The following is a 24,330-nucleotide window of genomic DNA, read 5'->3' on the forward strand; positions in this document are numbered from 1 at the left end:
ATGAAATCCATTTTTTTTAAATGTCTGTAAGTCTATATTATGGCCCAATGCTGCTAGCAATAAGACATCCTCTTTAACCTGTAGGCCATTAAAATTAAGACAAGCTATCCCACCCCCCTTTTTATTTTGGTTTGCAATCTGCAATCTGACAATGATACTCTTCTACAAGATGCCAAAATAATCTTGATATAGTTTGCATGTGTGTGTTAGATGTATACAACTTCTAAAAAAAATGTGGACAAAATGATGACACCAAATAGACTAAACAAAAGTCAAAGACAGGCGTGAAAGTCTTTAAACTATAAATCAACAAGAGAATAAAATAAAACCAGATCAACTGCATTAACAACAATTTAATTTATTTATATCTCCTGCAACATTTAGAGGGGACACAATTTTATCAAATATAGAAATAGTTTCCTACTACAGGTATAGAGATTACATAACCTCAACGCTAAATGATACATACATAATTTGTATTACCTGGTGCTAAACTTCCTTCCCTGCTAAATGATAAATAATACAAACATCACCTAGATCTGAACCCCCAAATGCTAAACCATGCATAAGTCATAGATAACCTAGGGTTTAGCCTCACAAATACAAACTCTATAAATACACTTGCCAGGAAGAGTGACTTTACTTTGTTTCAGTTTACTTGACAACAATGAAACATCACAAAGTCAGAAGGTCTAGACTAGACTCAAGTCAAAGTAGAATTTCAATGAAATGTAGAGGGCTGTAGTTAGAATTGGATTCATAGGAATAATACTGATATTACTGCTATTTGCTTTACAATGGATTATAATAATTATCTAAAAAAAAAAAAAAACATGACTAAAATATTAAACAACAGCTAACTTATGAAGACAGCATACTACTAACACAAATATATATGTATGTCAATAATAAAATATTCAACCAAATACTGCAGGGATATAATAACATTTTAAAATATTCAAATATGGCAGTTAACCCCAAAGTTTATGAAAAAATTAAACATAAAATAGCCAAATGTAAATTATATGCTAAGAAAAACAAAAGTCACTGACATTCTATGACACGTTTAGCTTCCTAATTTGTTTGAGACTAATTACTTCACAACTAGGGACTAATTAAACACATTAAGCATGGCTTTTGAACAAAAAAAGCTTTTTTCATTAATGCTGGAAAAATTCAAAGTAAAAAAACAAACAAATCCAAAACTTAAACTGCCACCATATAATTCTAACCCAAACTCATAACATTTCATTAACAAAGGAACAATGCAACAAACACGAAGTCAATAGAGTAAAAATAAAAAAACATCTTAATTCTAGATGCCCACAATTTTTTAAATTACCCTCTAGCAGGGTTTCAAAAAAGTGTTCATTTAATGTCAGAAAAGATTAGAGGAATCTATAGACTAATCTTTCAGCCCACTGAGGGATGGTACAAATTGAATGTGTAAAGATGGAAAGTACCAAACTACTTGAAGAATTAAATGAAAATTTGCAATAAGACGAAAGAAACAAATCTTATACGATTATAACATTTTCAATTTTAATGGTTCACCAATGTGGGTATATTTCTGTTTTTTTAAATATTTTTTTGTGTGCATAGCTTTAATAGTTATCTGTTCAAGCTTCGAAATTATTAACAGCAAAACTTGTTGAATTGTTATGTGCTTAAATATACCTAAATATAGCATAGGCTTCTGAGCAATCAGAACTATCAAAAAGTGAATTATTTGGAGTGTCACAGTAACATAGAAATTCAGTCTCACATTTCTTCATCTGCTGACATTTGTGGCTAACTTGATCACAATAAGAAATGTACGGATAAGTTGAGCCAGCTTTGTTTATTAAGCAAGTAAGACGTTGTGCTGTCATTCTATAAATGAAGGAGTGAACTGATCAAAATGCTTCATTGACAAAGATATAAGATAAAAGTAAAGCTATTTATAGATGTTTTTGTTTGTGCCAAAAAATGTGTAAGATTTAAAACAACAAACAGTTTCTTGAATACTGAGGAAACATTCACAATGTAGTCAGGGTGGACAAACATAAGTGGATAATCTCACCTGGTTATTGCCAACTAGGAAATAACATGTCAACCCATACAACACAAAAACTAACCAAAACATGCTATGGCAGTGCTAGGTCACACATTGAAACTAACCACATCTAAATACTACTCAATGGTACTACAGTACATAAAGTTTCACTTGACTAGATTTTGATTGTTTCTGGCAGGTTTGTGAATGGCCCACTAAGAAGATACAAATATCTTCGAAAAGATTTACATGTAGTGATTCAATAATGGGACATAAAACAGATTGAAATAATACAAAAAAATAGTTTTAGAAAAATACTTAAAAAAACAACAAAGCTTATATTAAGCATAGTTAAATCCATTACATTGGATCATTCATGTAATTAAATCTGTAATAGATGTAGACTAAGAATTAAAAATGATTTATAAATATAAAAAAGAAGGGGGAACAACTTGAATTCAAACTCATAGCTCAAGCCTTCTCAAGCTAACAACAGTAATCACTCTGCCAGTGGAGAGCCTATGAACATGGACAATTGTATAGTTCTATAGTCTCGTCCTATTGTTCATGTTGTGTTCACTAAGACTCAGACAACAACCTATAAATGGGACTAATTCAGCTTATTCAGTCATATACAAATTACCAATAGCTAGTTAACTAATTGATTAATTTTTTGAATTTATTCTTGTGTTGTCAGGTAAAGGAAATAATTGTACAAAATTTCAGCTTGATCTGAAATTGGTTGTGGGAGAAATAACGTGTACAAACTTTTTACCAGACTAAGTTGAGAATAAGTTGAGATAAGCTTTGTAAAAATATAAAAAAAAAGTATTTATCAAATGAAAATTTAGATGTAAGTTATATGTCTCTTTGTTTATAGCATTGAACAAAAAAATGAGGAAACACACATTTTGCCTTTACTAGCCCCACCATCATCCCCCCACCCCCACACAAAATTCCCAACTATGATATTTTGGCTGATTTTGGGAAATAAAGAAGAGATTGGATTTGTTTCCCTTGAGAATTCATGAGCATATCAGTTACCTAGCAAAAAACAACAACACATGAGTTGTGAACAGTTTGCATTGTGATGAAAGAGATGTCTAGGCATATCAATGAAAAATCCATGTAAATTACACTAGACTTGTCAATCATCATCAAAATAGGCTGCAGTTGTACTTTAAGATGTGTACAAGAACACAGACAGCTAGACAATGTGAACAAAATGGCTCATGAAAATCAAAGAACTATCAAGCATGCCAATGTTATTCCTACAAATTATGCCAGAGAATGAGCTTACCCTTAATCCCTTAATGAAAAGGGCACAACTTTTTTCTAGTAAACATTTGAGTTAGAAAGCACTATGGAATGAAATAAATCTTTACATGGGTCAAGAGTAGAAATGTCAATAGTAAAAAAAAAAATGGTTAATAAATGCTGTGATAAAACAATGAATTAAAAAGACTAATAAGGCATTCCAGATCAATGAAGTTGTGTGGTCCCAACCAACAATGTTTTTCGTCCTGTGTCTTAGTTAGCCCAAGAGTTCCTGTTTTTTTTGCTCTTGTAAATTTTTTTTTCTTCACCATCACAACCAAATGACATAAGACACAGGCAATCATACGGCTCACATACTTCAATCATTTGTTCTTGTATACTGCAGATCTCAATAGGCACAAAACTACGCTTTCAGCTACAAGCACAAGACATTTCTCTACCACATAGGAATGGGCCTTTCTTCCAGGATGTAGTTCTGTTTCCCAGTGGAGACCCGGTTGACTGGCATAGATGAGGTGGTGGACATATTTCTCCTTTGTCCAATATCAGCTTGCCGGACATGGCTTTTGTTTGTGGCCCCAGCATCAATGTTGGAAATGAATGGACTACTGATAGATTTCAACTCATCTTCCTCGAGCATCTTTAACTCAATGCCACACTTGAAGGTCTCTTCAAAGGCCCTGTGAAAAAAAATTACAAAAACTTATTATTAACTTTACAGTGTTTTGAAGCAATTTGATACATAATGAAACTGAACAATTTTCAGTTCAAAATATAAAGGATGAACAAATATTTCAGGAGTATTTATTCACATTTATTTTCAACTGAAGTACATTGGAACTTAGGACTTAATGTGCTACAGGTTATCTGTGTCAGACATTTAGCTCCTGGATGATGAAAATTATTCTCTTCATGAAATAATGGATGAACTATCATCACATATAGGAAACTCTTTCTCATTATCGTATCATCTCATCAGTCCCTTAACTTTCCCTGTTGGGATTCTGTGACAGGTTGCGTAACCAAATCTATCCACTTTTTTCAGTCAGCAGCTGTTCTTAGCAGGATATCAAGAGAGAGGCTGGTTCCTTTGTCCAGCCAGTTTTTCTTTGGACGACTCTTTCTTCCTGCTCTTTCTACTGTACTTCTCTTTAACATTAGTATTATTCTTAAAATTGTACATTATAAGCATGTATTGGCTGGAGCTAGATGCCAGAGTTCATAATTAAGGGAGCAGAAAGTCAATTGCAAATATGAAACAAGTTGAAGATTATTTCAACTCACTTAAGGAAGGGCTGCACACTGTCTAGGAAAGAAACATCTTTGCCTAGTTCTTTGGTTAGGCTGGTCATCTCAACACCAGGCAAGCCACAGGGAACGATGTGTCTGAACCAATGGAGATCAACGTTGCAGTTGAGAGAGATGCCATGTGTGGTCACATATCTGCTGGCATGCAGACCTGACAGACATACAATTGTAAGTTAGGAAACTAATCATGCAGAAGATGAAGGGTTAGGTAGCAAGTATTTTTATAAATAATGTATTTAACAAAAGCTTGTTAAAATCTGTTTGGTCAAACTGAACTTATCTTTCGGCTTCCTTGACATCTATTAGCAATTTTATTTTAGAAATACATTATCTCCTACTAATCTTCAATAATTCTCTTCACTAAATTAAAGCAAAGGCATGCTATAACAAGTAATTTCAGATGAGAAGCCCAATATCAATAGATACTATTAACTTTAAAAAAAGCATGGCTACCAAAAGTTGATGTTACTTATCCAGACAAAAGATGATGCTTATTGCTAATACAACAAAAAGTTTTTGACATCTTTTTAACAGTGCAACACTTTTTCTGGTCCAATCTAAGAAAGCTTAGACAAGCTAAAAAAAAGTTCTGGGGCAAAATTAAGATAAAAAAGTTATTTTTCTTTCAATTCTAGATGGTTCACATGGGTTTGAGATCTAAACTTTGATCACAAGAATACGTAAGGGGAGACAAGAGGATTCAGGCAGTCAGCTGCACATTTAGATTTTATTTCAATATTCTCAGTGTGAATTTATTTATTCATATTGGAAGAATATTTTTGTGCCTGAGAATTCTTTGTGCCTCTAAATTCTACAAATGAAATTAATTTATTCAATTTTCTAAAACAAAATAATGTTTCTGAATTCTATTCAAACTGACTTTCACTATTTTAAACTATTTGTGTGTAAGTTTATAAAAATGATGTCTATAGATAAAGGATTCCATGGACCGTACGCAGTTATCCCTCCTACACCAAACATAGTCTCACCAATGGCTCCAATCTTTTTATTTCCCACCCAAACTCCTGTCTGGTCTGTTGTCCTTCCTTTCAGCCCAAATTCTTGTAAGGTTTTTATCATAGTCTGTTCCAACTGACACACATACCTAGAGAAAGGAAAATAAATAAAACATTCTATTGGCTTCAAACAGAAGTTAAAATTAACATCACTTACTTGTTTTGGTACTTCAATATTTTTCTTTTTTTTTTGTTTGCTAGTTATATAAAAGCCAAGTGCAACTCAAATCAAATTTCCAAATGCTAGTAAACTATTTTTAAAAGTGAATATTATATCTGAGTGACTCACCATTTCACACTGGGTTTAAAGTGTTGCAAATTTAAAATAGGATAAGCCACAAGCTGACCAGGCCCATGAAATGTAATGAGTCCACCTCTGTTGGTCTTGTAGAATTCAGCTCCTGTTGACTTCAAGTAAGCTTCATCCTCTGCAAAAGAAAAAAAGAAGAAGCCTCTTAGCAATAGAAAGCCTTAACAATGACCTTAGTGTACATCCTCTTACTTCAGATGGAATGATGCAACTAGTTGGAATGCTTCCTAAATCCTATCTTTTATTGTCCCAAGGAAAGAGGAAAGAATATACTTTCTACATTAGTTTAAGTGATTTTCAAGCATTAAATAAGAAAAGGAGTAGAGACCAAAATGTAATAGCATTTGGTTACTGAACAGAATTTGAGATTCAAGAACCATGCAAAATGCACCAAGCACATTCCAACTAATGTCAGGTAACCATAAGACTTGGATGGACTCAGGGGTGTAGTAAAATTCCTGAAATTCAAAATCCCAGGCTTTGTCAAGATTCAAACTAAAACCTCGGTCTGCTGGTCTTAGCACTTTACTACACAACATCTACTGGGTAAGTAAAAAAAGATTGGTAGTAGTGTTAGTGAAGTGAAACTGCCATACACACTGAGGCTCCTAAAATGAGTAAATTTAATCATAAGATCTTTTCTGTCTTGAAAAAGCAGTAAAAGTAAACAATTAGGAATATGATTTTTAGTTTGAACAATGCACACATATATTATAACACAAAAGTGAAGTGCTATTTTTGGCTAAGTGCTAGGAGACTGCAAAAAAAGTTTCAGAATTAATTACAATCAAATCAAAAAGTGAACGTAACTAATTACAAAACCAGTGCAAAGTTAGCCAGTGCAAACACAACACCAAGTTAAGGTTTCCACTTTTAGAACATGTTCAATAAATAGAATGTTTGTCTTTTGGCTTGTCAACTTTGTGCAAGCCAGGATTAGTGGACAGTAAACAAACAGCTGTGCACATGATCAACACAAAAAAGTCAAACGTAAACAACGAATTGAAAGAATGGTGTGATGAGACAACAACAAAAGACAATTCTATTTTTAGAATAGCCAATCAGCAAAACAAAAGGGAATAATTCTACAGAAATAAGAATTTTTAGGTTAAAGAAGTGCTTTGAGAAAATAAAAATGACATTTTATAACTTAAATATTAAAAAGAAGAAGGGGATAAAATATTCAACCATTGTATAACTTTATCAAAATAAGAATGTTAGGGTTAAGTGTTTTATGTTCAGAAATTAATAATTATAAGGAATATATAATAATACATTTTATAACTTGTATATTCCTTACTAGCACTAGACACTGGCTATGTTGACTGGAAACCTGCAACCTCCTTTTTTTTGAACTTCCAATAAAACTGACAGTATTTTAATGATCCCACTAAGATACTTTTAGTTATCTGTTATAGTGAATTGGAATGGTCCTCTCTGTTTCTCTAAAATACCCTTAAAACCTAGGCTTGATTTGGTACGACCTCTTTTATAATGCCTCCCACCATCACTCACACACATGCTTTTTGTCTATGAATTCTAGTATCACTTTTCCTACCCTCCATTCCAAAAGAAGCATAAAGGAATTCGTCCTACATACAATCTTTTGACTTTTCTTTGGCTTCTCTATTCCATCTAGAAATATACAGTGAACCCTTGCCACTACATGCTTCACTTTTTGGGGCTTCAGGTTTTCAATAAATATTAATGAGAAAAATTGTGGGTGGTTCTGGAGTAACATCAGCGACAATCAAGGGATCACTGTACACTATATTGCTTTTCTGATGAAACCCTTCCATGTGCTGTTTTTTTTTTCACCCTGAACACCATAACGCTGTTTCACAGAGTTATGACCCTTTAAGCCTTTCTCCTCCCGTAAAACAGTTTGAAATGGACAACACTATTCACATGACTTCGTAAGCTATAGATTTTAACTTTACACCAGGTCTTTATCTAGAGACACACCTTATAATAGACACTTAACTTTTTCCCATTTTACATAGCTCATTAAGATCAAATAACCCCACCCCCACGAACTGTATGAAACAAAATATGCTTCTAAAACACTTTTATTAAACTCTCATTTTCACTCTGACAATTCTTTGGATTTTTAATTCTAGATTTAGTATTCAAGTGAATCTAGATTGGTTCTCTCTCATCTTTTCTTTCTTTCTGAACCCCCCCCCCCCCTTTTTTTTTTTTTTTTCATTTACACCCTGGAGTGGATTTTTAATTCTAGATTCAGTATTCATGTAGATCAAGATCTAGTTTTTATTATTTAATTCAACAGAATTTACATTTTATACTGCATTTATTTTCTAGAAACACACACACGCATGTTCCAAAGGAAAAAAAAAATGGAAATATCAATTAACTTTTGTTTTTTATTAACTTTGTACACATGCATTCACCCAACTATTTCATATATTAGGGAAAAGGTAGAAAATAGGCCTGAATTATTAAATATAAAAATTTCATGCTAATCCACTTGATAGTTAATTAGTGCATAAATCAGAGAGTGTTGTTTTGCGCTTTTAATATAGATACCATAACATTCAATCATCTTATTTATTTTTCAATACATTTGAATACTATTTATTTTATGTCACTATTTGTTTGCTAATTCTCTCACTAAATCTTCTACAACAGTATAATTGAGAATTTTGAGTTCAATATTTTTATTCTTTCACGATAATCACAACAACGAATCCCTGTCAAAACTGTGTTTAGCCCCACAAAGAGACAGTCAATAAAAAGTAAGGAATTGTTAAACATTTGAGAACCTTAAGATATGATGTCAAATAGGAACAATGTTGTTTGTTTTCATCACTCAGGCTGATCACAAGGTGATGACAGATGGATTGGTAGATTGAAAAGTAACTATCATGTCAATCCCACTCCTCCTCCATCAAGCCCACTATTTTTAACAAACAGATTATTGACTAAGTTTTAAAGGAGAGGAATTTTATTCATCAATTCGTTTAGAACTACTTCTGCTAACTACTTGGGTCAGTGTTCAGATAGGGCTGGTCTGATCATGTTTCTGGTAAAGCTTTTAGCAACTTCAGGACTATCCACTTAAGTCAAATAAATATATTTTTTAATTATTTTTTTTTTTACAAATTTAAATTACAAACTAGACAAATTATTGATGGGCTATATTTCACCTGCAGTATAGTCTTTAGTCCGTAGGCCAACTGTGTAAACAGGTGGATGCTCAACCAACAGGAGAGTATCCTCACCATACGTGTATGGCTTATCAGCCATCTCATCAAGGTGCCTTCGAGCAAATCTCATCTAAAACATTAAAAAAGGATTCCGTTAAGTCATCTCATCTAATATCAAATGGTTAAATGTAAACTACAGGTGTTTTTTTTTCTTCACTTCTTTTTGAAAGTCCTTGCTGATCTCTGTAGTAATGTCTTTTCATTCTGTTATAACAAACTCAGTATCTCAAACATTTCCGTATCTGGAAAATTTTACAGGGCTACATGTTTAGGGATATCTTGGTGTCTATTTTAGATGTAACAGCTACAAATAATTATCACATCTAACATTTCTGATTAACTAAATATGATTAAACCTCATAGAATCATGACAGTGAAGCTATTAACCATCATTGTAGCCACCATTCATGTTACATCAATTCATTGAGAGGATAATGTTACTAAAAGAAAAAAAAACAAACTTACATACAGGATACAAGAAGTTAGTCTGATTTTCAATGAAATGTAAACAATCAAACAGCAAAGGAATAATTCCAAAACAAACACAGCTGATAAACAGTAACATCAAACAAACAATCCTCATTAATTTATTCTGTTCTACCAACTAAGACATCCAAAAACTACCTGCACATCATGGGCAGCCATGAAGCCCATTCGTCCAAGATTGATCACAGTTACAGCACGGTTGGTCAAGGCATTCATCTTTTATTTAGTCTGTTAAAAGAAAAAAACAATGTTGCTTATATATAATACTAAAATAATATACTGAACAAAGAAAAGCACAGCCATAATCAAAAGAACAGAATCATTTACTGATACTTGAAACATAGAATGGTCAATCATATATTATGAAGCTTTCAGAATTTCGTGTAATGTTGAACAGTGTTACCTACACATTTCCCTTAACAGACACTTCACACATTCTGAGTAGTTAGCCGAACATTTGGCTTATTTTTTTAGAGAGGTTAATTCATGTGGTGTCTACTAGTTAATTATTCCAGTAGTTCGTGGAACAGCTATTCAGGCCTCTGGTTCCGGGGAACACAGTTTGAGAAACACTTATATAGAAACAAAAAATATATCTAGTAGCTTTAAATGGCACTTAAATTAAAGTATCAATGAAATAACAAAAGTCAATGAGACTTATTGTTTTTTTATTACTAAGACCAACATTTTACCTGGTGTATGCTTCCTCTAAAAGATGCATTCCTTGGAGAGGAGGGAAGAGAGATGGAGGGGGAGACAATGTGTCTTTTAAAAATGAGTACAGTGAAACATCAGCTAGTGAACAACTTTGGTAGTAAACATTTCAGATAACCAAAAATGCTTGTTAAAATACTAAATGCTGAATAAAATTTGGATACTGAGCAGCTGTGCCACCCACATGTGCCAACTAAGCATCTAAGACCAGGAATCATTCACCCTTGAGACACAGTAAATAAAAATCAACCTCAAAATAAAAATGAACAGAAGCCACCCCAATATTACAATACCACATTTTGTTGAGGAGAGAGATTTCCCCTCCAAGCAGTAATTCCACCCCTTCCTACCTACAACTCTTTCCACCCACGCCATCACATCGCAGACAAAACAATATGTTTTCTTATCTTTAAACACTTTCTTTAATATTTATATGTTTATTTAAATCCTTAATTTTGTATTATAATTGTTCTCATTTTAAAAAATATACCTAGTATATAGCTTATAACTTTCAAATATTATTGACTCAATAGGGGCTGGGAACCAATTATTTATTTGAGTACCAACCAGCTTTCCAGAACAGACTGTGTTTGTTAGCTGAGGTTCCACTTTATGTGACTCATGACAAAACTAATTTAAATAAATACCATGACAAGACCTCATGCTTACTGAGCTAATGGTCCATATAAATGGTGTATGACATTAGATTCATAAAAAGGGTAGTCAGCACCAATTAAGGTCATCAGCTAGAGCTTAACTATTATCATTTCTTCTAATTAAGCTATCTTAAAAATTTCCCATAAGCCTAATCTTAATGATTCTATCATCAATCTGGAACTGGTGTACTTTGTAAACATATTTCTACATTTCTGCAAGTCATAAAAAAGTGTTCATGTACAATGTAGACCAATGTACTAAATATATATTAGCCAAATAGTAGCTTTAGAAAACTTGCCAATAAAGTTTTTAAAACTCAACTTTATTCTCTAGCTTTATTTTATCTTATGTTTACTATTTTATTTGGGACCACACAATTTACTTTGCCTAGGGCCACTTATTACCTAATGCTGACCCTGCCTGTGGCATTTGTAAAAGCTCTCCAACTGTCTTGCCTAAAAATCTAGATCTAGTATAACAGCCTAAAGATCTATTTACTATAAATTATAGTAATAGCTCAATATTTGGCTATAACTTAACTATAATAATAATATAGTCTAGATCCATAATCTTAGTACATCTAGATACTATAGATAGATAACTCTAATTACTCTAAATCTAGTAGTCTACGATCTATTCTATACTAGATCAAGTTTTATTCCAAGACTAGACAAGAGTTAGATTTATCTAGACCAATAATGTAGATCTATTATCATCTATATTCTAGATCTACATGAAATCAAGTCTATCTTCTTATCTTATATAATACAGATGTTACTTCAAAAAAAAAGATGATTACATCCTACGGGTCATGCATTTAGTCATGCATATTAACCAATGACTTAAATTCTGCCAAGTCACTGGTTTTCCTCTTGGAGGAGCCACGACCTTCTACCAAGCGCGTCCCCAGGTGGCGGATAGGGGAAAGACCCTTAGATATAAGGGTTAGCTGTGAATAGCAAATAAACAGCCGCGGACCAACTGGTTTGCAGTCATGGAGGATGAGGTGAAGTATTCCAGTGGTTAGAATATTTACTAAAAACATCTCAGAAATCCAGGGAAATAATTGCAAAAAGCGAGTTTAGGGCGATCTAACTCTAAACCTGGGTAGATGAAACTCGTTAGCTAGGGATAGCAGTTCATCTAGGAGAGAAAACTCCGAAAATAAACACCTGCTGCCTTGCAGATGATCTTGGATGATCAAAGGCTATGGGAGCACACCCAGAAAGAAAAGCAGGCTGAAGTCGGAATCAATGGGCCTCCTGGCGCATAACACATTGACACGCAACCTCATTTATGTTGGCAATGAGAACGAAGAAGAAGAAGAACTGGTTTTCCTGGCTAGCTCAGGCAACCCATTCCATGCTCTAATAGCACTAGGAAAGAAGGAGCATTTGAACAAATTTGTCCTAGCATATGGAACGAGGAATGTGCCTTTATCTTTGTGTCTTTCTAAGTATTTTATTAAATTTTGTTTTTGTATTTGAAGATTATGGTTCAGTGTTGATGTTTAATTGCTACTTTACTTTTGAGTCTTCTGTCCTTCAAAATTTAGTGATTTTACTAAAGGTGTTACTCTAGTCAAATGTGAATATTCATTTTTTATGAATCTCACTGCTCTATTTTGTGTCTGTTCCAGTTTCTTAATGTTTTCTTGAGTTGAGGGGTCCCAAACAGAGAATGCATATTCTATTATTGGCCAAACCAAGGTTGAATAACATTTTAGTTTTATGTTCTTATTTGACTTATAGAAATTTCTTTTAATAAAAACCCTAATGCTTTGTTTGATTTTTTGATAGTTTCATCAATATGTGGATTCCATGACAGTTTTCATTTATAATAACATCTAGATATTTTGCGTTTTTAGTCTGTGTTACTGGTTTGCCATGAATAAGATAAGTGGAATTAATTTGTTTTAGTTTTTTTGTTACTCTTAACAACTGACATTTTTCTGGGTGGAAAGACATGCTCCAATTTGATTCCCATTTCTGTAATTCATCTAATTCTCTTTGTAAAATTTCTGTATCTTGTGTTGTTTTTATTGTTCTATATATTATGCAATCGTCTGCGAATAATCTGAATTTTGTTCTGAACTAATGCAATTTGGTAAATCATTTATGTAAATTTAAAATAGTAGTGGACCTAAGACTGTCCTTGAGGTACGCCTGAGTTTACTGTTATTGGTGTTGATTTAGAGCCATTTATTACAACAGTTTGTTCTCACCCTATCAGGAAACCTTTAATCCACTGATGCAATGGACCATTAATGCCGAAATATTTTAATTTTTTAAGCAAACTATAGTAGTGAACTTTGTCAAAAGCTTTGGAAAAATCTAGTAAGATAGCATCTATTTGCTCACTGTTATCTAAACCTTTTCAAAAATCATCAATTAGTCCTATTAGTTGTGTTTCACATGATCTATAATTCCTAAAGCCATGTTGGTATGGAATAAGGACATTATGTTTGTCTAAGTGGTTTATGATGTTGTTACATATTATGTGTTCTAGGATTTTACATGTGATGCTGGTAAGTGATACTGGTCTATAGTTTCCTGGGTCAGATTTTTCTCCTTTTTTTAAATAGAGGGGTGACATTAGCTTCTTTCCAGTCCCTTGGTACTCTGCCCTGGTTAAGAGATGCCTGAAAAAGTATTTTAAACACTGGTGCTAGCTCATTGCTTAGTTCTTTGAGTAATCTAGCTGGAATACCATCAGGTCCAGATGCTTTATTAGGTTTGATGTTGGCTAATAGTTTTTGAATTCCATTTTCTTGTACTACTATATCTTCTATGTTGTCTACTTGGTTCAAATTAAGTAATATGTCTTTATCTCCTGGGGCTGAGAATGCTGATGCAAAGTATTTGTTTAAGATGTTAGCTTAAGTTTCATTATCATTATGTGTTAAGTTGTCTTCTCCTTTTAATGACGCTATGCCTGTTGATTCCATTTTCTTAGACTTAATGTATGACCATAGGTTTTTGTTGTTATCTTTAGATATTACATTGTTTATGTATTCACTCTACAGCTGTCTGCTTACTTTTTGGGTTAGGTGTTTAATTTTTATATACTTTTTATAAACTCTTTCTGCCTTAGTTTCTTTAAATTTTCTATATAGGTTTTCCTTCTGTTTACAAAGCTTCTTTAATCTATTATTAAACCAGCATTTATTTATTTTGTGTGTATTTAGTTGGTATATGATTTTCTATAATGTTTTTAAGATAGTTTTTTATAAAATTCCAGAGGTCATTGACTGGTTGGTTAATGGCTTTTTCTGATAAGAATGGTTGTTGAAAGTTTAATGCAGCTTGGTGTAGTTTGTTAGGTTGCATTTGTTCTAGAGTAAGATTTTTCTTTTGGGTTTTATATTGGCTACTGCTTTTATCTGACAGTGTATTTGTATGATCTCATGGTCTGACAGACCAGGGATAATATCATAATCTACTACTAATCCAGGTCTGTTGATTTAGTCTTGGTATAGATTACATTTCTAATAAAGCTTACACACGTCAACAATCATCATACAATGACAGTTTGACACCATAGAATACTTAGAGACTCTAGAATACTAGAATCTAACTTAAAGTTTATTCAATAAATTATTGAAGTTAGCAACACAATAGTAAATGGATCACAATATACATAGATCTAGATAATTTATTAATATACTTAATATACTATAATATAAATATACTAGTCTAGATTTATATTTTTTATTAATTTTATATAGATCTAGATCTAGAGTCTAGATCTATATAGACTACATAGAATCTAGACTATAGGGTCTCGATATGTAGTCTAGATCATTAGTAAATAATACTAAATAGATCTAGTCATTCTAGTAGATACTAAGATAGTAATAGTATTACTATGAGTATTAGTATTACTTAGGACTAGGACTTAGTCAACTATTTAATCTATTACTTGTGTAACTTAAACTTGTAGATCTATCAGTATCATCTAGTCTAGTTAATTTTTAGTAATAGACTCATAATAATCTTGAATCTAAAATCATATAAATTTAATAAATCTAATAATCTAGACTCTAGATCTATCTAGATTTCTCTGGGGTAATACTAGATTACATCTATTTAGATCTAACTAAAAGAAAAACAAAATAGATCTACTGCGTTAAATTCATAACAGACGATTTCATCAAAAAATTTGAACGATATAACAAATAGGCGCTGTTCACAATGAAACTTTGCCAGGTAAGCTATGCATGTTTAGTACTAGATCACAGACCTATATATATGGACCTATAGATCGTTATGTACGTAACTCTTTTTTCAAGCTGTAAGGGAAGTCGCCCCGAATCTAGGAAAATCGATCTCTTCTGTGTTAGAAAAGTAGGCATAATGATCTATAGTATTCTATAATATAATTTTTTGAAACGAAAGTTTCCTGTTAAGAAGTTCTGACGAGCAAAGAAATCTGGATTTATAGATCTATTCTAGACAGTGTTTTTTTTTTTTTTTTGTAAACAAAATAGGTGCCGGTACTCAGTAGTTGATTGCCTAACTTTTCTAGCATACGAAAAATTAATACGTTAAAATACAAGAAAAGTAATCTTTTTTTCAAAAAGGTGCCGGTACGCCGTACCGGTGCGTACCGTCACAAAAAAGCCCTGAATCTAGATTTAGGTGAGACGCAAATAGCACTAAAATCTCCATTAATTTCGAACAGGACTTTCTTGTAAAGTTCTAGATCTAGAATTAATAAGGAATTGAGCAAAGCCTATTGATTTTAAATTTAAACAACAAAAATCCGAGCAGATGTTTTTAAATCTATAATATTTATTAGTCGGCTCTATATCAACACAGCTGGAGGTCACTTACAAAGGCCGCAGGATACATAGATCTATTTGAGACCAATAGAAAATCCGCCGCCGGAGAGATAGCCTACGTAGACGGCGAAAAGAAAATCTAAATCGACCACCGGCGGACAATGGTTATGCCTGGCTAGATGCGGCAAAATATGTAGGTCGCATCTGGTCCGGGCAAGCTACCCTGCCTCATAGTGGCGTCCTGGTGGAAACGATCGTGAGAGGGGACGATTAGGCCAAATGGTAGCAAAACAAAACTCCCGTGGGGGTGCCTAAGGAATGCGAGCGCATCCCCATTGCACTGTGAGGGGTTGTAAAAGAGCTCCCACAACATTTGTCAACGTCCAGGCGACGCCCCTCAAGGGGCCGTTGCATAAATGGGGCGCCCCGCATGGCCATCCTGGTAGATTAATGGAATATGGCGGGGTCCCCGGTGTCGCGGCCTCTCGAGTCCGGAGTGTCCGTGTCACTGGAAGTAAACGTAATGAAATACGAATTTAACCCCGATTCTGACCCCCCCCCCCCCCCCCCGTCAGAGATAATGGTATAGGCGAGGTATACACCGTTCATTCGGGTTGGTGAAAGGGAGCTCTTGTTCGCTTTTGCTGGCCTTAGGGTTCCAAGTGCGATGCACAACTCTACACGACAATTTCAAATGGTAGCAGCTAGGGGCTCCGTAGCCACGGGAAATATTGCATTCCTCATTAATCTTCAGACTCAAGTCCAGCCTTATTATATCAACTCAGCGAAGCAAAGTAGTAGGCAAGGCTAAAGCTTAAACTAATTAAGTGCAACAGAACCACATAGGCACATAATTATAGAAAATGTTTACTAAAAGAGAAGAGTGAATAAACTACTTATCAAAACGAGATATATTATGGATCTAGACAGGCCGGTCTTAAGTAATCGGAGGCCCTAGGCGAATTGAATAGGGTGGCCCCAAATGAAATAGAAAAACATAATAATTAAGACCGAAAAATACGTAGGCCCTACAGAATTATAACTGTCCTGTATCTATATCTAAATCAACAAATAAGTTAAATTCATATAGCGCCGATAGCATTAAATGTGCTTCATGGACGATCACCAGACTAGAAATAACGTTTCGACATTTCACCAAAAGGAAGAAGCAATGGTCTTCTAATATGTAGTCTAGCAAGAAGATCCAAACATTCGTTAAGAAACATTGAATCATAATAGACCTAGAGTTCTGCTAGTAGGCATAGAGCCATAGAGTTCTGCTAGTAGGCATAGAGCCATAGAGTTCTGCTAGTAGGCATAGAGCCATAGAGTTCTGCTAGTAGGCATTGAGCCATAGAGTTCTGCTAGTAGGCATAGAGCCATAGAGTTCTGCTAGTAGGCATAGAGCCATAGAGTTCTGCTAGTAGGCATAGAGCCTTAGAGTTCTGCTAGTAGGCATAGAGCCATAGAGTTCTGCTAGTAGGCATAGAGCCATAGAGTTCTGCTAGTAGGCATTGAGCCATAGAGTTCTGCTAGTAGGCATAGAGCCATAGAGTTCTGCTAGTAGGCATAGAGCCATAGAGTTCTGCTAGTAGGCATAGAGCCATAGAGTTCTGCTAGTAAGCATAGAGCCATAGAGTTCTGCTAGTAGGCATAGAGCCATAGAGTTCTGCTAGTAGGCATAGAGCCATAGAGTTCTGCTAGTAGGCATAGAGCCATAGAGTTCTGCTAGTAGGCATAGAGCCAAAGAGTTCTGCTAGTAGACATAGAGCCAAAGAGTTCTGCTATGTTTGAGACTTGATCCATGTCTCGAATTCGGAGGCCTTAGGCGGCTGCCTAGTTTGCCTATGGCTAAGGCCGGACCTGCTCTAAGGTCCTAGCAGTTGCAACTTATGCACTGCCCTAAATCCGGCCCTGACTATAGTGCCGAGTGTAAATAATCTGTGAACTATTATGTAGATCAAGACTTAGTCATTACATTTTAATTCAGTTCGCTATGTCACAAGAGTACAGTGTAGCTATTATATAAGAGTTTGGTTTTATTTATTTTATTATTTTAAACAGTGACTAATTAAAATACGCACTTTGTAAAAAATGAGCATTAACTTTCTGTCCTACTCCAGCGCTAGTTAAAGATGATCTCGCTAGTAACACGACACACATAAAGCTAACATCTCGGCGTACAACACGCAAAAAACAACACCACAAGTCCATGTACCACATTAAGTAGGGCGACTGGAACTGCACTTAAAACTAGTGCGCGGGGACGACGGGGCAGACATGCAGAAACGAACTGGTCAAAACAAAACAAAACAATAAAAATACAGCCGAGTTCTATAAGCTGTTGTTATTTTCAACGCTTCTCGTAACATAACAGATAAACAGTGAAAGTTACACTTGTGGTGACAGGGGCAGATAACTAAAGGACTAAGGATGATCACATTCAAAAAAGAAAGAAAAAAAACTGATGATGCACACGAATTGTGCGTGTGGAGAAGTTGGGTCAGGGAGTTGTTGTTAGACTAGATTGTTAATAAATCTAACCCCAACAGACAGTGGCGTAGCTAAAGATTTGGGGGCCCGGGAGCTTGACCTCTTTAACCCTTAAAGTGCTGAACTGTTTTACAATGAGTGCATAGACAATTCTGATGTTTAGAGGCTAAACTACCACACGCGTTTTAAGGGTTAAGAGCCACTGCATTTAGACATTCGACACCATGACGTGATAATCGCGTAATATTGAATATTTAATGCGAAAACAAATTTCGGACACTCATTTGGGGTCCCCTCAAGTGGGGGCCCGGGGGGGGGGTTAAAAATTTGGCCCCCTTCTCCCCACCCTAGATACGCCACTGCCAACATATATAGTTTTATAACAAATCAAAGCAACGACACGTCTTCCTTAATTACAAGGCGACCGAAAAGATCTGATAGAAAATTTCAGAAGAAAAAAAAAAGAAATTAGCTGTCCCCCCGTAACTCTCCAGGTTAGCTGTAGCAAGCGAATTAATAGAGAGCTCTATTAACTGGAATTTTGAATGAAACAGGTATCGTATAATCCGTATTACGCCGCAATTGAAATGGATATGTGAAAAGTGTAATAAAATAAACAAATTGAAAATAGCAAGTTATGTGTGTGTTTTAGTTTGGAAAGTCACGGGGGGGGGACACTTTTTTTTTTCAAAGTAGTTCGGAAGTTTTTTTTTCTTCTTCTCGTTTTCTATTAGCCTACCATGCTTTTATTCAACTGGTTTTTATTGTCAAGAATATCTAACGCATTGTTATTTTTTAGAAAAAAACTATTTGAAAACAAACAACAACAAAACCATCAAAGGTATCACTTACATACGGTCAACTTGTCTACATGAGGTTACGTCTAGAGTGAGATATTCACAGTCACTTAGAGAAGACACACATTTTATTTGTAAATTCTTGTGGCATTTTTTTTTTTACAACATAAGCTTTACAACTTCAATCACAAGATCTTATGATCTTTAAAGTGATCGTATGATCACAGCTCAACACTTCTGATTATGCGGCGACTGTGGGGGGCAAAGGTTACAACAGAAAAAGGGGGGCTGGGTTTCACTTACAATGCTAAACTGATGACCAATTAAACAACTACAAAGCACACACACACACAAAACTTTGGTCTAGTTCCACTCGTAGCCAAGGTCTAAATGAACAGTGATTCTACTGAAGCGTTCAAAGCAGTCGTTCCCAAACTTTTTCCTTAACGAACACTTCGAACATTCTCAGCATTTAGTGGAACAGTTTGCTTTGAATATATATCTAGGCCTATATTCAATGAAGTGATAGTTATAAAGTTCAGCGTGAGCCTGGCCTAACTGAGATTATTGAATGATTATCTAATTGATTGAACTGGTTTGTGAAAGGCCAATCTCATTCAAGGCCTCACGGAAGAAACTTTTTCCATTAACTATGCACAAGTGTGTACATGGCAATTCACTTGTATAAAAAAACATGCTTATTAATAGTTGTTTTACATAATATATAAACTAAATGCATTCTTCCCCTTTTAAAACAAAAGTAAACATCATATTTAAAATGTAAGAAGCTTGTATGACAGAAAATAATTAATTTAATAAAATATTTTTAAAAAAATTATTAAAAATTATAAAATTAAAAAAACAAAAGTTATTAATTAGTACTAATTGATTAACTAATTAGTTAATTTTTGGATTAATTCGTGTATTGTTATTGACTATGAATAATTATGCAAAATTTCAGCTTGATCGGAGAATGGGAAGTGGGAGAAAAAAACGTGTCAAAATGTAAAAGGGGGATTAAATCCATATAAACATCAACATCTCTCATTAAGTAGTCCTTTATTTCGATATCAAGCAAAAATAATAATAATCAGCAATAATTAATGAAATAATTGGTTAATTTTTGTTATTAACTCATGAATAATTGTGCAAAGTTTTAACTTGATCCGAGAATGGGAAATGGGAGAAAAAAAGTTCAAACTTTTTATCAGACAGACAGATAGACAGACAGAGTGAGTTGTAAAAAAAAAAAAAGTGCGAGAAATAGAGAAGTCAAGTGTCAGCCAAAAAAAAAATAAAAAAATTCACAAATGTAACGTGTGAATTCAAATGACGCACAGAGGTCATGGGCAGCAACTCTCCCCAGCGGCCTAAATATGTAGAAATTTTAAAGACATTTTTTTGTGTGAAAAACAGCTGGGACCTTATCAAGGAGCTGGTTACTAAAAGATACTATGTATCCAGTGGTCGCTAAAGTCGCTACCGGTCAAGGTCACATAATCTAAAAAAAAAAAAAAAAGGGGGGGGGAGGGGCGACAACAAGGCTGCAGTGGTCAAAAAGGAGTGTATCTCAAGCGTCACAGAATAGGGTCACCAAGGCTACACGAGTAAACATGATCCAGGAAGTCATACAATGGAGAGTATAAAATGTGTACAAAATTGTACGAGTGTATTACATCAGGGTTTGCAACGACCACATACAATGAGGTAGTAAAGTTCCCCTTTCAGACCTTGTGGTCTATAGACAGAGGTTAAGGCTTGAAACGTCAACTCTCAAGAAAACGTGGGAAACGTCGGATTAAAGAATGTGAATGAGCAAGAGTCATTAAAATGATTACTACTAGTCAGAAGAATGTAAACAACATGTGACTCACAACAAATATAATCTGACAGAGTTTTTTTGTTTCTAAATAGTGCTACATCTAAAATGACCATGCGCAGTAGAGATGAATAAATCATCATCATCATCTCGTTGGTTAGACTCGGGAATGGATTACCAAAACATCAAGCGACAGAATGAAATGTCTTCAAACCAAAACATCAAGCGACAGAATGAAATGTCTTCAAACCAAAACATCAAGCGACAGAATGAAATGTCTTCAAATGAAAACAGTCTTCAAACATGTCCAAGCATCACTTAAGAATGGCCAAATTAAGGCCAGCGAGCCATAACTGGCCCATAAGGTGGTACTACCAGGCCTCTTGGAACTCCTACTCACAGTCACAGTGCAGAATAAAGTCGCGGACATAGTTCCATTGGACTCGACAATATTTTTTTTAGGGGAAGGGGGGGGGACGATGCGGCCCGTGACATGAGTATGGAATGGTTGACCTACGAACGAAGAGGTAGGTGACTAACAGACCTTTGGTTTTAGTAGCGCCAGATATCGTTAGTGATAAATGACATTAAAACACTGCCTAAACGATATCTACTTGTAATCTAATCCATAGCCCAGGATATTTCAAGTAGAGCTGGACGGGAGAAAACCAGCTACCAATGTTGCAAGGCGGGCACCTGATTGGAATCCGCAAGGTAAGCGGTCAGGCCCAAGCAAACCTGGAGGAGGTCAGTCATCAGTGAAGCTGAGGATACTGGAACGACATGGGAGCAGATGAAGAAAGCTGCTCAGAGCCGAGTTCGGTGGAGAGGTGTGGGTGCGGGCCTACGCTCCCCTGGGGGCTTCACAGGAATAAGCCAAAAATCACAGCCTGAAATCTTTTTTTTAAATAAGTCTATTTATGTACATAAAAAAATACATTCTTTTTAAAACCAAAAATAAACGTTGTCGATAAAGATGAGTACAGTATTTCACGTGACTTCACAGATCAAGTTGATATCAGCTTTGCAATCCGCCCTATCCTAGAAATCAGAGCAACATTGTTGCACGCTTTGCAGAAACTAGTATAGACAATATGCATAATCGTCTCCCAGTACACATAGCTCGGGGGGGGGGGTCCAAACCGCCTAGCCACAGTCAGCAATAGGTTTCGAAATAAAATATATTGCGTTGACAGCAATATTTAGAAAGCTAGAGACCACATTGCAGAAAATACATAAATAGATCAAGCAGATACAAAATTTCAGCTATTGCTAAAAGTTATGTAAGTATAAGTCGTAACCAAGTTTTCACTGAAAACGTATAAATACATTCAGATATAATGTAAACAAAGTTGACCCCTGTGTTTGTGTGTGTGTGTCTTAAGTCATTATGTCATCACAGCCCCCCCCCCTTCCACACACACACACACGTTAGCAGGAGACAAGAGTAAGACAAAGAACATGATCGCTCGAGTCTCTAGATAGGACTTGACATACGAGATGTCTTGCACTCAACACAGAAGTAATGAGCTCGAGACGCTGACATCGTCGTTGCGGTTCTCAAGACTACACCTTCGTGTCCTAGGCCTAGCTTGCATCTCCATGTGTGGTAAGAAGCAGGCTGTCCTGCATATCAAATCAAAACAACATCAAAACATGTTAGCTCGGTACAGACTGCTAAGTTTAGCCTTCAGGTCTCTATACAGTGATACATTACTATACAGTCATACACAAAGATTAGAATGACACATATGCCTAATATAAACTGACAGCTCCGTAGAAATATAGGTTAGTGTTGAAAACAGATGGTAGTTGGAGACCAGGGTCAGACTGGTCTGGGCCGCAGCAAAACAAAACGCTTTGATTGCATGTAAGGCCTGTAAATAATATTTATAATATTCGCTTATAAAACTGACCATCGGAGCGTTGTGACCGGCATAGGCTTTACCTTTAAAAATAAATAGATTAATAATAAATAAAATGATTATAGCATACCCAGAGCGCTATGATCCAATCTCATTTGTGGAACAGTGTGTGTGAGTGTGTGGGCAGTGGCGTAGCAAGGTACCCGTGGGCCAGGTTCAAGAATATGATAATGGGCCCCTCCCCCCAATTATGACAAATTTTACGTGTGACAAAAAAAAAGGCTAAGTTTGTATGTATCGGTGCATTAACCAAAGGACATTCTAACGAACTTCATGAACACAGCTGACAGAATCACCGAAGACCAAGTTGAAGCACTGTTTAGCACAGGGAACATAATGCGCAAGTGGAGGCACCTTCCTAGCCTTGGCCTCACTAGTAGCCTAATTTAAAGAAAGATTGTGTGATTGTTTATTACTTGAAGTAGTAGTTCAGCCGATTTTGCAGATTTCTGGTACTCACATATATAAAATCCTACAAATGACTCTCTGATTGCGATTTCTTTGGGTATTTCGTCATTGGAGCATACAAAACCATTTCAGAAAATAATGTTAATTTAATCAACTTGTAATTCTTCTTGAGTGCTGTCAACCATGATAGAGAAAAATGACGTACTAGATTGGATCTCCTTAAATATTTGGCTATAGGCCTAGAACAATAAAAAACAACACAACATACAGACATTTTACAAAGAGAATTAATTGAATTACAGAAATGGGAATCAAATAGGAGCATGTCTTTCCATCCAGAAAAATGTCAGTTGTTAAGAGTAACAAAAAAACTAAAACAATTTAATTCTACTTATCTCATTCATGGTAAACCAGTAACACAGACTAAAAATGCAAAATACCTAGGTGTTATAATAAATGAAAAACTGTCATGAAATCCCCATATTGATGAAACTATCAAAAAATCAAACAAAGCATTAGGGTGCATTAAAAGAAATTTCTATAAATCAAATAAGGACTTAAAACTAAAATGTGTTGTATATAACCTTTATTAGGCCAATAATAAAATATGCATCCTCCGTTTGGGACCCCTCAACTCAAGAAAACATTAAGAAACTGGAACAAAATAAAGAAGTGAGATTCATAACAAACGAATATTCACATTTGAATAGAGTAACACCTTTAGTAAAATCACTAAATTTAGAAAGCCTTCAGGACAGAAGACTCAAAAGTAAAGAAGCAATTATAGATAAAACACTGAACCATAATCTTCAAATACAAAAAAAAAAAATCTAATAAAAATACCAAGAAAGACACAAAGATAAAGGCACATTCCTCGTTCCATATGCTAGGACAAATTTGTACAAATGCTCCTTCTTCCCTAGTTCTATTAGAGCATGGAATGGGTTGCCTGAGCTAGCTATGAAAACCAGTGACTTGGCAGAATTTAAGTCATTGGTTAACATGCATGACTAGATACATGAATCGTAGGACGTAATCATCTTCTTTTTTGAAGTAACGTCTGTATTATATAAG

The 24,330-nt window shown here is 34.9% G+C and overlaps 1 protein-coding gene across 8 annotated transcripts in view; it reads right to left on the reverse strand.

Annotated features, from left to right (window-relative positions):
- Positions 1 to 338: 338 nt before the first annotated feature.
- LOC106055636 (putative lipoyltransferase 2, mitochondrial) overlaps positions 339 to 24,330 on the reverse strand; it is a 33,817-nt gene continuing 9,825 nt past the window's right edge. For 5 of the 8 annotated variants that reach the window (XM_013211978.2, XM_056012001.1, XM_056012000.1 and 2 more), the window contains 6 exons: positions 9,799 to 9,888; positions 9,115 to 9,244; positions 5,927 to 6,065; positions 5,611 to 5,726; positions 4,598 to 4,772; positions 339 to 3,993 (listed from right to left, as the gene is read on the reverse strand). In XM_013211978.2, the coding sequence (XP_013067432.2) occupies positions 3,750 to 3,993; positions 4,598 to 4,772; positions 5,611 to 5,726; positions 5,927 to 6,065; positions 9,115 to 9,244; positions 9,799 to 9,876 (882 nt within the window). In that variant the 5' untranslated portion in view covers positions 9,877 to 9,888 and the 3' untranslated portion in view covers positions 339 to 3,749. Of the gene's footprint in view, positions 3,994 to 4,597; positions 4,773 to 5,610; positions 5,727 to 5,926; positions 6,066 to 9,114; positions 9,245 to 9,798; positions 9,889 to 15,155; positions 15,265 to 17,898; positions 18,040 to 19,159; positions 19,408 to 24,330 lie in introns of those variants that run through there. The other 3 variants (XM_013211980.2, XM_013211979.2, XM_013211982.2) reach the window with 3 other exon arrangements.

Source organism: Biomphalaria glabrata, chromosome 15, assembly GCF_947242115.1.
Source record: "Biomphalaria glabrata chromosome 15, xgBioGlab47.1, whole genome shotgun sequence".
NCBI classification, from domain to species: Eukaryota; Metazoa; Mollusca; class Gastropoda; family Planorbidae; genus Biomphalaria; species Biomphalaria glabrata.